Raw genomic sequence first — 12,635 nt, forward strand, 5'->3', positions numbered from 1 at the left:
TGCTTGCTGCTCGTTTTTTTCTGTCTCCCCGTTGTTACCCCTGTTACCTCGATCTTCACGGTGTGACCGGGCGTGGGCACTTGCGGCAAAGGCAAAGTCTTTAGAAAAATCCTGTGTGTGTCTGGCACCTCCTGCCTCACACTTAAATAGTGGAGGCAAAACATGCGGGCTTAGCGTTCGGGGTACTTTATATAAAGCCTTTCCTGCCACATCCCTAGCTGTGCTACCTATGCTAATGTTTTTAATACGTGTGATGCGTAGTAGTTGTTCTTCTAAAGTGCTGGCGTTCTCCTAGCTACATTGAACCTCCAATAACCTCCTAGCTTCAAACTAGAGGCTGGAAAGCACTCAAAACTTAGACAGCATGTTCACCCAGGCCTTCTTCTGGTGTCCCTGCTCCCCGAGCTCTTTGTGAGCCTGAGCTGGCCAAAGGGCCCCTCGGCAGAGCCTCAAGGCAGCGATGTTACCGTGCCCCAGGTGATACAGCCTGTGGGCAGTGTGCCAAGAGTGTTGCTGTAACAGTGTCTGTGAGGGGAAAAAGTCTCATCTGAAGGCAATGTTTTATAGATCAAAAGTAATGCTTTAGGCAAGGGAAGCCAACACTTAGTTAATAGTGCACGCCGTAGGGCACTCGTATTTCAAGTTCAGCCTCCTGACACTTCACTGCGGGAACAAACAGCAGGTTATTCCAGCATTAGTCTTGCTGATCACAAGCTCGTATTTCTGATTGTGATGGAGCTCGTGCAGCAGCACAAGGCCAGGCAGTAGGAGCTGCATCTGAGCACCACCAGGAGCAGCTTTTCGTTGAAATGAGCTGTTTCTCGGAGCCAAGCAACAGTCAAGTTGACAGAGGAGATGGATGGTCATCCAGATTCTGACGTGTAGCAAACCGTGATCTGTTGTCACCTGATCACTCATGAAGCTTCCAGGTATGAACCGCACCTGTCCAATTCATATTTCTCTTTGTGGGGATGTGTTGAGTTTTCCCAAACTAACCTCCAGTGGTGACCTTGTATACTACTGTAGTACAGAAAACACAATAGACGTAAGTTCTCTAGTATAAATCTGACAGCTTCTTTCATATGGGGTACTGCTTTTAGCATTAGGGTCAGCACTTTTGCTAGTGTAGGCAAAACTTCTTGGTAGCAAAGCCATGTATGACTCTATCAAGAGCCGCTCCTTTAAAAAAAAAAAGAAAGAAAGAAAAAAATAATACAATTATGAGGTTCTTTCAACCTCATCTTGTCTTTTTCCAGATAAAATAAGGTATAAAACGTTCTGGAGGAATTGGTGTCTTTTTAGATGTTTGTTGGTATTGTTTGGTTTATTTTTCTGTGTCAGAATGGTAGGAGTAACATAATGTTTGTGGCTTGCAACTTTCTATAATATCCTTGTCTTCTAGAGTTTCCAGTAAAATTTCTGTGAAATTTTTTGCACTATTATGATTAATTCAATTTTTTAATGTTCTGAAATAAGCGACTGCTTTGAAGATTTTTTTTTTAACTTTCCAAATTTTCACAAGAAAATTAAGAAAAAGCCATTCTTAGTGTTTTCGCACAGTATTGATTTGGGTCTTTCCAGAAATTTATCCAGTTAAATATTTTTCACCTTTTTTCCCAAAACATTTCACAGATTTATAACTACTGAATGACCAAAAAAAAAAAAAAAAGAGCAAATCAACCTTTTAAAATCAAATTCAGATACATTTTTGTACATCATTAAGGCATTCTGGAAATAGCTGTAACAATCATATTTGTAGGCAGTAAACTTAAAAAAGCAAAGAAATCACTTACAATGGAAAAGAATAAATTTAAGTACGAGGAAGAAAAATAAACTTATGAAGTCAGCTGAATTCTATCCTGTTTGGAGCATAATGACAATAATTACCAAGTGTCCACAGCAGCAGCTTATTAGGAGAAAGCAGACTCGACTCTGGGACATTATCAAAATATGCTGATAGATACCGGTTAATAGGTTAAAGCCTGAGATTCCTGGTGTAGCTGTCAGTTCGTGTGAACACTGCCTGCCACAGGAACAGAACTTAAGGTAGCCAGGAATTCTTCTATTGCTGTAGTAATTGTTTTATCCTTGTATTATCCTTATTTTTTTATAAAGAGGGATTCTATTATTTTTTTAATCTATTCTATCTATTTTTTGATAAAGAGGGATTCTACTATTTTTTCTATCTATTCTATCTATTTTTTGATAAAGAGGGATTCTACTTTTAAAGTTGTGTTGTAGTTGGGCTAGTAGCTTTAGGAGACTTGACCTGTAAAGATCTTACTTCTGCTGCTTTTTCTCTTCAGCAAATGCATCAGACTGTTGCAGGGCATGGATGGAGGTCGCATGCTAGTACACCTGCTCAAAATTTACATCTAGGCAGACATGGAGCTGGCTTTAGCTTTGGTAAGTAAATATAACAGCTTTTGAAAGAAATATAGCAATTAAGGGCTAATTGCAGAGTTAAAAAATATTGCATTCAATGTGAATTTAACATGAAGGTGTTTATTCTAGATACATTTCTAGTCATCTGGGAAAAAAAGTTTGAAACCCAAAATTACTTTCTTCTTTAACTCGGGCAAATCATGTATTTTCTTCTTTTTTTAACTCATGTCTGTCTTAAACATTTTTACTGCCAAAGTGTCTTTGAATAATTACCTCACATGGCCATTTACAATGTTAAAGTAACTAAATGCAGTCATAGTTGAACATGGTTATAAAGAAATGTCTTACAGAAATTCATCCTCATCTTGTGACATTAAATACGTAAAAAAAATTTAGTGGGACAGCAGCTAGATGACTGAATCTGAGAAGCCAGGATCTTTGGACAAAATCTACCTCCTTCTCTTCCTCCATTTAATTTGCACAGCATTGGTCTTGTTTCTTTTGGTAATGCATTTCATGTTACATGAACCTCTCCACTTCGTTTTCAATATTTTGTGGATAATATTGTCCGAAGTAAGTGCATTGTAGGTGTTGAAAGAACAATGGAGGTTTTCTCTCAGGAGGAAGAAGAAGCTGAGGCTTTTTGCTTCCTGGAGAGGAAGTGGTGGTTTGGGTTGTCCATAAAGGACACTCTCATTTTCTTCGTTTCTCATAGTCTGACAACTGGCAGAATGAAAATAGCAGAAACTTTGTGATTTTTTCTTTTTTTTTAATTTTTAATAGAACTTATTGATTAACCGAGAGAGTTTCAAGCTACTGCTCATAAGTTTGCTGTGGAAGAAATTATTCCTGTCGCTGCACAATATGACAAAACTGGAGAGGTAAATCTACCATGGTGTAAAGGAAAAAGTAGGCTTTTATCTTAACCTGCACAAAATTTGAAATGTTGATTGTGACGACTGAGTGATTTTGTTCCCTGTCTTTTTCAGTATCCTCTTCCACTTATAACACAGGCTTGGGAACTTGGTCTTATGAATTCACACATACCAGAAAGCTGTGGTAAGTAAGCATTCTTTTTAATCTATAAAATGAAACAAAGAAAAGGCATTAGATGAGTTTTATATGTGTGATTGTGGATTCTGTATAAGATAAACAGTTGCATACTTGAATAATCTAAATTTAATCAATAGGCACGTTGACACATAGAAGCCTTACTAGGTGTGGATGTAATCAGGAGACAAATTAGACAGCTTACGATTTAGTAATTTATGACCAGATTTTCCTACTGTGATTACAACTGCCTTATGTTCCCGTGGCGCACTGCGTTGGCTGATTAGGCAGAGAAATTAGAAGGTCACATTTTGTTCTAGTCTCTGACAAAGGCTGTAGCAATTTAAGAGTTTATTCCAGAAGGACAGTTTTCCCATTTAGATTAGGTGCAGTACAGCAGTGCTGTGACAGTCTTTAAGTATATGAGTAATCATGTAATCACAAAGTCATAGAATATCAGGTTGGAAGGGACCTCAAGGTTCATCTGGCCCAGCTTTTGTTGGAAAAGCACAGTCTATACAAGGTGGCCCATCGTGGAAAAACTGTTAAATTATTTTTTCTGTTTGTTTGTCTATATTACCGGAAAAAAGAAGCTAGGGACGTGTCTGTAGCAGGCCTTTTTCTTTTGAAGACTAATCAGAGGGTACATCTTGTATCAAAAATTTAATAAATGAGGTCAAGAAACAGAGAGGCAAAAGAAGCAGTTGTGAGGGCTAGATTTATTCAGCCACAAATTCTAGAGAAAATAAAGGCTGAAAGAGCTGGACTACTGCAGGGTATAATCACATGGTTATGAAATGAGAAATGACAAGTGGTAAACTGGACACCATTGCTTTAAAAGGTCTCCAAGGGAGATTTGGTAAAACATATTAAGCCTGATACACCATGTAAGGTAAGAGCAAGTAAGATGAAGTATAAGAATAGCAGACACAGACAAATAGGATATGCTTGAGAAGGGTAAAAGGAAATCTTGCCTCTTAAATTCATTGCAACTTGTCCCACATTAATCCCACAATAACCCTGGAACTGCGATATGTAATTTTCAAATCCTTTGTTACTCTTCTGTCAAAAATTAATTTAAATAAGCTTGCATGAGAATGTCTAATCAAACATGGTACACAGTCAAATGTATGTGGGAGAATATGTTTTTGTGAATTAATTTGTGTATGTCGCTAATATGTTGCAATTTAAACACACTTTAGTAAATTAAATATTTAAACTGTAAGTGGTTTTGGCCTTGGCACTTTTGAAGTGTACCTTATTACGGAGGAGTTAGCTTATGGATGTACAGGGGCTCAAACTGCCATTGAAGCAAATTCCCTAGGGCTAAGTTCTGTCTTTTCTTACATCCCTTAAACTAGAATCTGTCCATTTTAGACCATTAATCCATCCTGTCAATTTTTTTATTTCAGAAAATGCCAGTGATTATTGCAGGAAATGAGCATGAGCAGAAGAAATACTTAGGAAGAATGACAGAGGAACCAATGATGTGTTTAAGTGCTACACCGTGGAACATTTCTAAATCATATAATTCTCCTTTCTCCTCTCCCTCTCCCTCTCTCTTCTTTTTTCTTTTCCCAGAAAACACTAACATACTCACAACTTAGCCCACTTTGGTTTGTAAATAAACAGTGGCATTTACTGAAAGTCAGGAAATGGCTAATAAGATACATTCAGTAAGTAAATACAAGATATTGCTTGGAATATTGTCCCTATCCTAAGTCACTTGCAAAATTTAATACCTTTTATTTCTCTTTCAAGAGGGGAGTTTTAGGTGTTTAGGAAAATTATGAGGTTTCTATAAGGAGAAATTCAACTGGGATGGGAATTAAACTCTATTTGTAATCTTAAATATTATATAAGCAGTACTCATTACATAGAAAGAAGTAATGATTCATGTGCAACACATTCATATTTGAGCAGCTAAGCCTCATAAAATGAAAGACACAGTAAATATTGCTCTTTTTTTTCAGATTCTAAAGATCATATAATCATACTCAGCTTTCACACCAGAGTTTGTGAAGCCTGAGAAGGCAATGACTTAAGGGTTACAGAACTGTTCTGTTTGATTAAAAGACAATTTTATGTATTACTATGGATTTATAAACAAAATGAACCCATATATGTTTGGATTTTTGCTCATACAGCTGTTGTGGGTTTTTTTAGGTTGGGTTGGTTTGGCTGATTGGTTGGTTTGGGTTTTTTTTAATGTTTTGTATTTTAACATGCAGTTCACTTAAGCCTTTTATAGATCACTCTGATGCACATCGTCTGCAATAACTTGTGACTGCCTGAAAATAGGACTTTTATTCCTCAAGATTTTGCATCTTATTTTCTTCTAGGCTTACTCTGTAACAGAGCCCGAAGCAGGCTCTGATGTGGCTGGTGTAAAAACAAAGGCTAAAAGAAAGGAGATGAAATTGTTATTAATCGTCTGAAGATGTGGATCTTAAATGGTGGGAAAGCAAACTGGTGTGTTGCCTGTTAACTCATAGTATTTTCTGTTGTTATGTTAAAGAGTGGCTTCCCCCTCCCCCCCAAGTTAATTCTGTAAAGAGATGTCATAAATCTGAATTTTCATAATGTTTCAACACACACTTCATTCTCTGACCAGATTATGAGAACAGTATATAAGGCTGCAGTCTCAGTGCTATGCAAAGCCTGAAAAGAAAAACAAGTGCTGACATGACACCCTCCTCACTCAGGAAGGCCTCTTGCATCTTGCTGCTACAAAGTTAATTCTGCTTTTTCTTTAGGGCTGGACAGCAGAAGTATGATTTAACTTGCAAACTGCCCAAGAGGTTCATACTAGTACATAGCTACTTAGCTTTGTAGTTGTGGTGACTGAGATCAGTTCCTTCTAATACTACTAGAAGACCCTTTTGCTTCTACTGAAGCCAGAAGCGCAGTTGGATTGTGGCATTACATTTTGTTTTCTGAAGGGAAGACATTTTCCAGCTGTCAAAGAATCCACATGTTGCTGCGGTGTCTATGCAATGTGCTTTATGATTGTCCTGGGTTTAGCTAAAAACCCAGTTCTGTTTAATGATTTTTACTTTCCAGTTTTGTCTCGTCTAAAGAGCTGCACTTTCTGAAGTCAGCACCGTGTTTTTGCAGACAGTGCCTGCTACTAGCAGTAGTAACACCTGATGTTTGCAGTCACTGCCTGGCACTGGGATGCAGAAAGGCTCTTGCTAATACTTATTCCTACAGTGACCAAGGCCACTGCTGGCTCTGTGTGCCACGCTGGGGGTGCTGGGTAGTAAAGGGGGGTCACAAGGAAGTAAAAGGTCGCACCTCTGGGGGGTAATAGACAGGACAGGTGACCAACGAGAGTATTCCATTCCATATACGTCATATTTAGTATAAACTGAGTGATCATGAGAGTTTCGTCCCTTTTCTGCAATGGCCGGTGTCCAGGGACAACTCCATCTGACCTCCTGCTTCTGATCCGGATCCTGAGTTCCTGAATCCAGCTCCCTGAATCCAGCTCCTGCCGCCGCTGAGCCTGGGGCTTCCCCAGTGCCGCCTGCTCTGCAGCATCAGTGGGGATTGATATCTGGGAAGGGAGTCAGGTTTGATATTGGGCTACTATCTACAGCTGGACATAGTTCTTTACTTTTATTATTTCACTATTATTTCTATTACTGTTTCATTAAAGCTGTTCTAGTTTTTCTTTTCCAGCCCCTAAGTCTCTCTCCTTCATTCCCTTTTCCTTCCCGTTTTGGGGGGGAAGAGGGAGTTAGAGAGCGTCTGTCCGTGTTAGCGGCTGGCCCAGCCCTAACCTGCAACAATGATATAAACCCCTTTCATCATGTTGTGCATCACACCAATTCACAACATACAAATTCTTCTGAATTCAATTAGAAAAACTTCATATATTTATCCAAAGGCTGAATTTTCTAGTTATTTATTTCCTCGTTCAAATCCATCAAAGACAACCTGCCAGATATCTTTTGACATCATTGAACACCATAAATGTGATTTACAGATGTTTCATTTCTAAGAAAAACACATATTTACAACTCCGAAGAATAAAATTAGGATCTTTGAAATCAGGTGATAACATTTTGCATGCAAAAATGCATTTCCTAAGCATTTTTATGTTTGTGCTGTAAATAGGTTTCTTTTGTACTATTCATGAAGCTTCTAATGTCATAAAGACTGACAATACATGGAAATGGTGGAGAATCTTTGCATGTTGATCTGCAGTAATTTTCTTACATTTAATGAAATCCTGAGTCTTTGAAACTTCCTCCCTGTCTCTCCCTCTCAGCTTATTTTTGGGTGAGGCAAGGAAAAAGTGGGTTTAATTTACAGACAGAATTTATTAGATGGTAGAAGTGCACATAAAACATAAAAGATATAGCTAAAAATTATCTGTCTGATAATTGTGAGGATAAACTGCATCCCTCTTCCTTGTTTTACATTAGGTATGTTTTTGCTAGCTTGTACCAGTCCAGACCCAAAAGCTCCTGCAAGCAAAGCCTTCACTGGCTTCTCTGTGGAAGAAGATAGGTCCAGACTGGAAGAAAGGGGAAGGCTATTTCTCTGATTGGACAAGCCAGGTATTATTATTCAGTTTTAAACCAATAATGCAACTGTTATAGATTGAGGTAATAAATGCAGGAGTCAATTTAAGAGACTCATAAAATTTATTAAAATTAGCAAGTGGCTGAGCAAGCAAAGCAGCGCTGGGCAGCCGGGGAGTCTTTGCTCTACCAACGGCGCGCGCTTTCTTCCCCCAACAGTCCCTTTTTATTGAAGTTTAGTTCCGGGTTGACGTGTCAGTTCCATATCTCGAACTGCGCTTGCGCCAGTTGTTGCTGAGGGGTCTCCTCATGCCTCCTGGTGGTCGGGGGATGAAGGCTGGTAATCTTCCTCTGCGTTGTCCTCTCTTTGCTTAGGTGATCTTGCTGAGGCGCACCCAGATATAGTTATATAAGTGTCCTTTTATGGTAATGCTATGGTACATGTTTGCTTAACAGGATATTGTGGTTTAAGCAACTTCAGCTTTGTTACTAGCACAGCATAAAATTTGATTAACAAATACCATATGTCTTCTATTACAATCCCCCCTTTTTATTTTTCTCATTTTGTTCATCAAATTTTCTTACAGCTTCTTTTGCCAATTCTAGTACAAGGGTATCTTCGTTTTCATCCCCTCTTATGTGTCGGTATTGCTGTCTTACTAGCAGCAGGTGAGCTGCTTCCAACCTCCCTTTTACTATCCCAATTACTTTATTAAAAATACAGGGTCCAAAGGTCAATCCTAGGATCAATAAAATCAAAGGTCCTGCTATTGTTGAAAGGAGTGTGGTTAACCAAGGGGAATGTGTAAACCAGGACTCGTACCAACTTTGTTGTTGCTCTCGTTCTCGTTTTCGTTTTCCGAGTCCCTCCCGGAGTTTTGTCATAGTATCCCGAACAATTCCGGTATGATCGGCATAAAAACAACATTCCTCTCCTAGGGCCACACATAATCCCCCTTGTTGTAAGAATAATAAATCCATTCCTCTTTTATTTTGTAAAACCACCTCTGATAGCGAGGTGAGGGATTTTTCTAAGGCTGATATGGACTTTTCAATCCTCTCCAAGTCTTCATCTACAGCAGTATGTAGACTCATTAACCCTTGTTGCTGTTGCACTTAAAGATGCTACCCCTGTTCCAGCTCCTGCAGCCCCAATTCCCAAGAGCGTGGCTATTGTGATTGCTGAAATAGGCTCCCGTTTATTTATTCTAATACTGGTATTCTCTATCTGATCATAAGCACTGGATTCTGAGTGATACAGTATCTTTGGTACTACAATTACTTGGATGCAATATTCGCTCGATCTATTAAATATGTCCAAAGATATACAAGGTGTTAGTCCTATTTTGGAACAAATCCATCTAGCCCCTTCTGTCGGAATAATCCACTTATCCTGCCCTGAGCTGGAGTCTTCCACTGTTTCATTGCATAAATTCTTTTTTCTTCTGGAAACTTTTCCTATACATATACCCGTCCCTCTTACATGCTGCATGGTGATTCCTTTTTTCCTATCACCCCAATTACAAAGTGGAGGGTTATTCTCGCTGGTCCTATTATAGGGCATTTGTGTGCCAATAGCTTCATAATAGGGGGGCTGTATATCATAGCACAGCCAGCAATGGGTAGTCAACTCAGGATTGGTAGCATTCAGTGTAACATAGCTAGCTTGCATTACTCTTCATAAGGAATCGGGCATCGCAGGAGTAGGGGAGATGGCCAGTTCCATTGTAGGAATAATGGTCATATTTGACTGACTCTCTTTCTTCCCCTGGGATGAGGGGCCCTTTACTATGAGGTTTGGTCCTATGGCCTGGGGTGAACTGGGGATCGGTTCCTTTTTTATTAGGATTAATCCTCCTCGGTCAGTATTGGGTTCCCAATACCTCATTCCCCGTGTTTTCCCTATAGTCCACCCGGGGTCATCAGGGCATGTGATATTAAGGAAAACATACTGACAGGTTACTTTCCCATGTTTTAGTCCTCCAATAGAATCATATTTTGGGGGTTGACATCCTGTGGGACCCCATCCTACTTGTAGAAATTGATCTTTTGCACCCCCAAGATTCCAGTCAGAGGCTATAGTTTCGCACCCCCAATACGCACAAAAATAATGACCAGGCCAATTACAATACCCTTTACCTGGGTTTGAGCTAGGGCAAAAGTAAAACGCTCTCAAGTTGAGGCAGGGTGTTATTGGTACCAGGTCACAGAGGTAGGCTGTGAAACTGGGACCCCCTGCCACCTCCTGGCTCTTGAGAACCTTTTGGTCTTGCCACCTTATTAAAGGCCATTTATAAGGCTGGTGAGGATTTGCACAAATAGGATAATAGAGCCAAAATAAAATCACATACTTCAGAAGAGTTGGAGGGCTCCAAATCATTATCAGTTGAAATTGGGTAATGGCGCAGTTTCTACTGCTTAATTGCCAGACAGGTAGTCGTGCAGCCCATTTTCGAGGTTCTCTGGGGGTTTTTCTCAAGGAACTTAAGGCTCTTGGTTCTCCACTCTCTTTCACCCCTCTGCCTCCTTTGCCTACCCCTTTGCTTGGTATTTCATCTTCTCGGTAGCAGTGTTCTTCAGGAGTAGCCTTGTTCCTTCTGCAGGATGCCTCCCAGTTACGATCTTTTTACTCAAGGGCGAGGCACAACAGGGTACCTGTATTGGGCTAGTTATACCTTCTACTTGAGACTCACCCTTTTATTTGGATTTGGTTAATGAGCCCACCAACTGTTCTGATATTGGTCACTTTTTATAGGTAAGTCGTTGTTGAGATCTGTTTTTCCACCTAAATCCTTTACACCGTTCTAATGTTTTGTGCCATTGGGCTTCTTCAAACTCCCACAGCTCTGGGAGAAATAATTCCCACCCACAGAAAACCTGGTAGATCTTAGTTAATTCTAGTCTTTGGTGTGCAGATCTGTCGGCTATGATGTCAGCTATAACTTGTCTACACACAGGGCATTCAGGCTGTCGTTTCCGAGAAAGACAGCACCAAGTGTCCTGACATGCTATACATTGACATACTACCCAGCTCGCATGATCATATGTGGGATGCTTAATGCATGGGATCACATGTACGTGTCCTAGTGTGGAGCTAGGAGGAACGTCTTTTTCTAAGTCTCAACAAAAAGCAAACACCTGTCCCGAGGTTACCAGTCAGTACAGACCAGAACCTCCACTTTGTGCAGGAATTCTCTCACGTCTCCAGGGTGCATACACTGTTTCTCGTAATTTATCAATTTGTAGGTTTATCTGAAACCATCTCTGCAGTCTGGATAGGTACTCTGGGCTATAAGCCTGGAGGTTCCAGTCAGGTGGAATTTCCGCCACGCTTGGGCACAGTTCCATTTTACTTACTGAGGACCGTTTTTCTTTTTAATCTGCAGTTTCAGTCCATCAGGGAGGGGTGTTGATTCCCAGGTTTCAGTTTTTAGAGGTCCTTTCACTCAGCTTGCATGGATCCAACCTCTTTCAGCGGTCCATATGGCAGAGTCTGTAGTAAGTAAAACGAGAAACGGGCCCTCCCATTTATGGGTTAGTGATGCTTCTTTCCAAGTTTTAATAAGGACTGAATCCCCTGGGCTAATGTTATGTATCGCCATTTGTAAAGGGGATCTCTGAGTTATAAGTTCCTTTTTTCGAAGCTCTACTCGCCTTTTCATGAGCCCACAAATATATTCAAGAAGGTATTGGTCTTCTAATATTGGGTGATCAGATGGGATTTCTAGGTCATAAGGCATCCCATATAACATTTCAATAGGTGAAATTCCAGTGTCACTTCTAGGTTGGGTTCTAATATTTAATAAAGCTAACAGTAAACATTTTACCCAAGACATTTTTGTTTCTAGCATTAATTTGTTTAGTTGTTTCTTTATTTCTCCATTCATCCTTTCTACCTTGCCTGAGCTGTGAGGGTGGTATGGAGTGTGATATTCCCACTTCGTTCCCATAGAGGCTAAAACTTCTTTAACTGTCTTGGATACAAAATGGGGACCTCGGTCTGAATCTATCACTTCTATTATTCCATACCGAGGAACAATATGATCAAGCAAGGCTTTCACTACTGTCTGGGCTGTGGCCCTAGCAGTTGGGAAAGCTTCACATAATGTGTAAAGTGGTCCACCATGACTAACAGGTATTTATATTTCCCACCTTGGGAAGTTCTGTGAAATCTATCTGGATTTTTGCAAACGGCCTAAGGGCTAATTCTCTTCCCCCTTGTACTTTTTCGCGCAAACTTCGTTTGTTAACTTTCTGGCAAATTATGCAGGTTTCTATAATCCTCTTTGCAAGATTATAAACTCCTATACACATGTATTTGGTGGCAAATTGATCCACCAAAGCTTACACTGACCAGTGGGTTTTCTTATGTAGTTCTCGTAAGATTTTCCAAACTAGGGCTTTGGGTACCACTTCCCGCCTGTCAGGCAGAATCCAAATTCCCTCCTCCTCTTTAATTCCTTCCTGTTTCAATTTTTCCTGTTCTTGCTTCCTAAAGGTCAGATTTGGGTAAGGGTTGGGAACTTCTTTTTGCTTATCAGGGTTAGGCTCAATTTGATGTAAGATCAAGAGAGCAGCCCTTTTCGCTTCCTCATCAGTAAGGTTATTTCCCCTAATCTGATCAGAGGTTCCTTTCTGGTGTCCTTTTACATGCACTATTGCAATTTG

General features: G+C 39.9%; 1 protein-coding gene across 1 annotated transcript; it reads left to right on the plus strand.

The window, feature by feature from the left end:
* Nucleotides 1–2,303: 2,303 nt before the first annotated feature.
* LOC104271759 (medium-chain specific acyl-CoA dehydrogenase, mitochondrial-like) lies at nt 2,304–7,990 on the plus strand. Its single transcript, XM_009866539.1, is given in 9 exon segments — nt 2,304–2,406; nt 3,169–3,266; nt 3,375–3,448; nt 4,662–4,770; nt 4,848–4,926; nt 5,210–5,211; nt 5,778–5,835; nt 5,838–5,909; nt 7,869–7,990. Coding segments are annotated over 9 exon segments (711 nt in total). The 5' UTR covers nt 2,304–2,309.
* The last annotated feature ends 4,645 nt before the right edge of the window (nt 7,991–12,635 follow it).

This window comes from Apaloderma vittatum, unplaced genomic scaffold (assembly GCF_000703405.1).
Source record: "Apaloderma vittatum isolate BGI_N311 unplaced genomic scaffold, ASM70340v1 scaffold4273, whole genome shotgun sequence".
NCBI lineage: Eukaryota > Metazoa > Chordata > Aves > Trogoniformes > Trogonidae > Apaloderma > Apaloderma vittatum.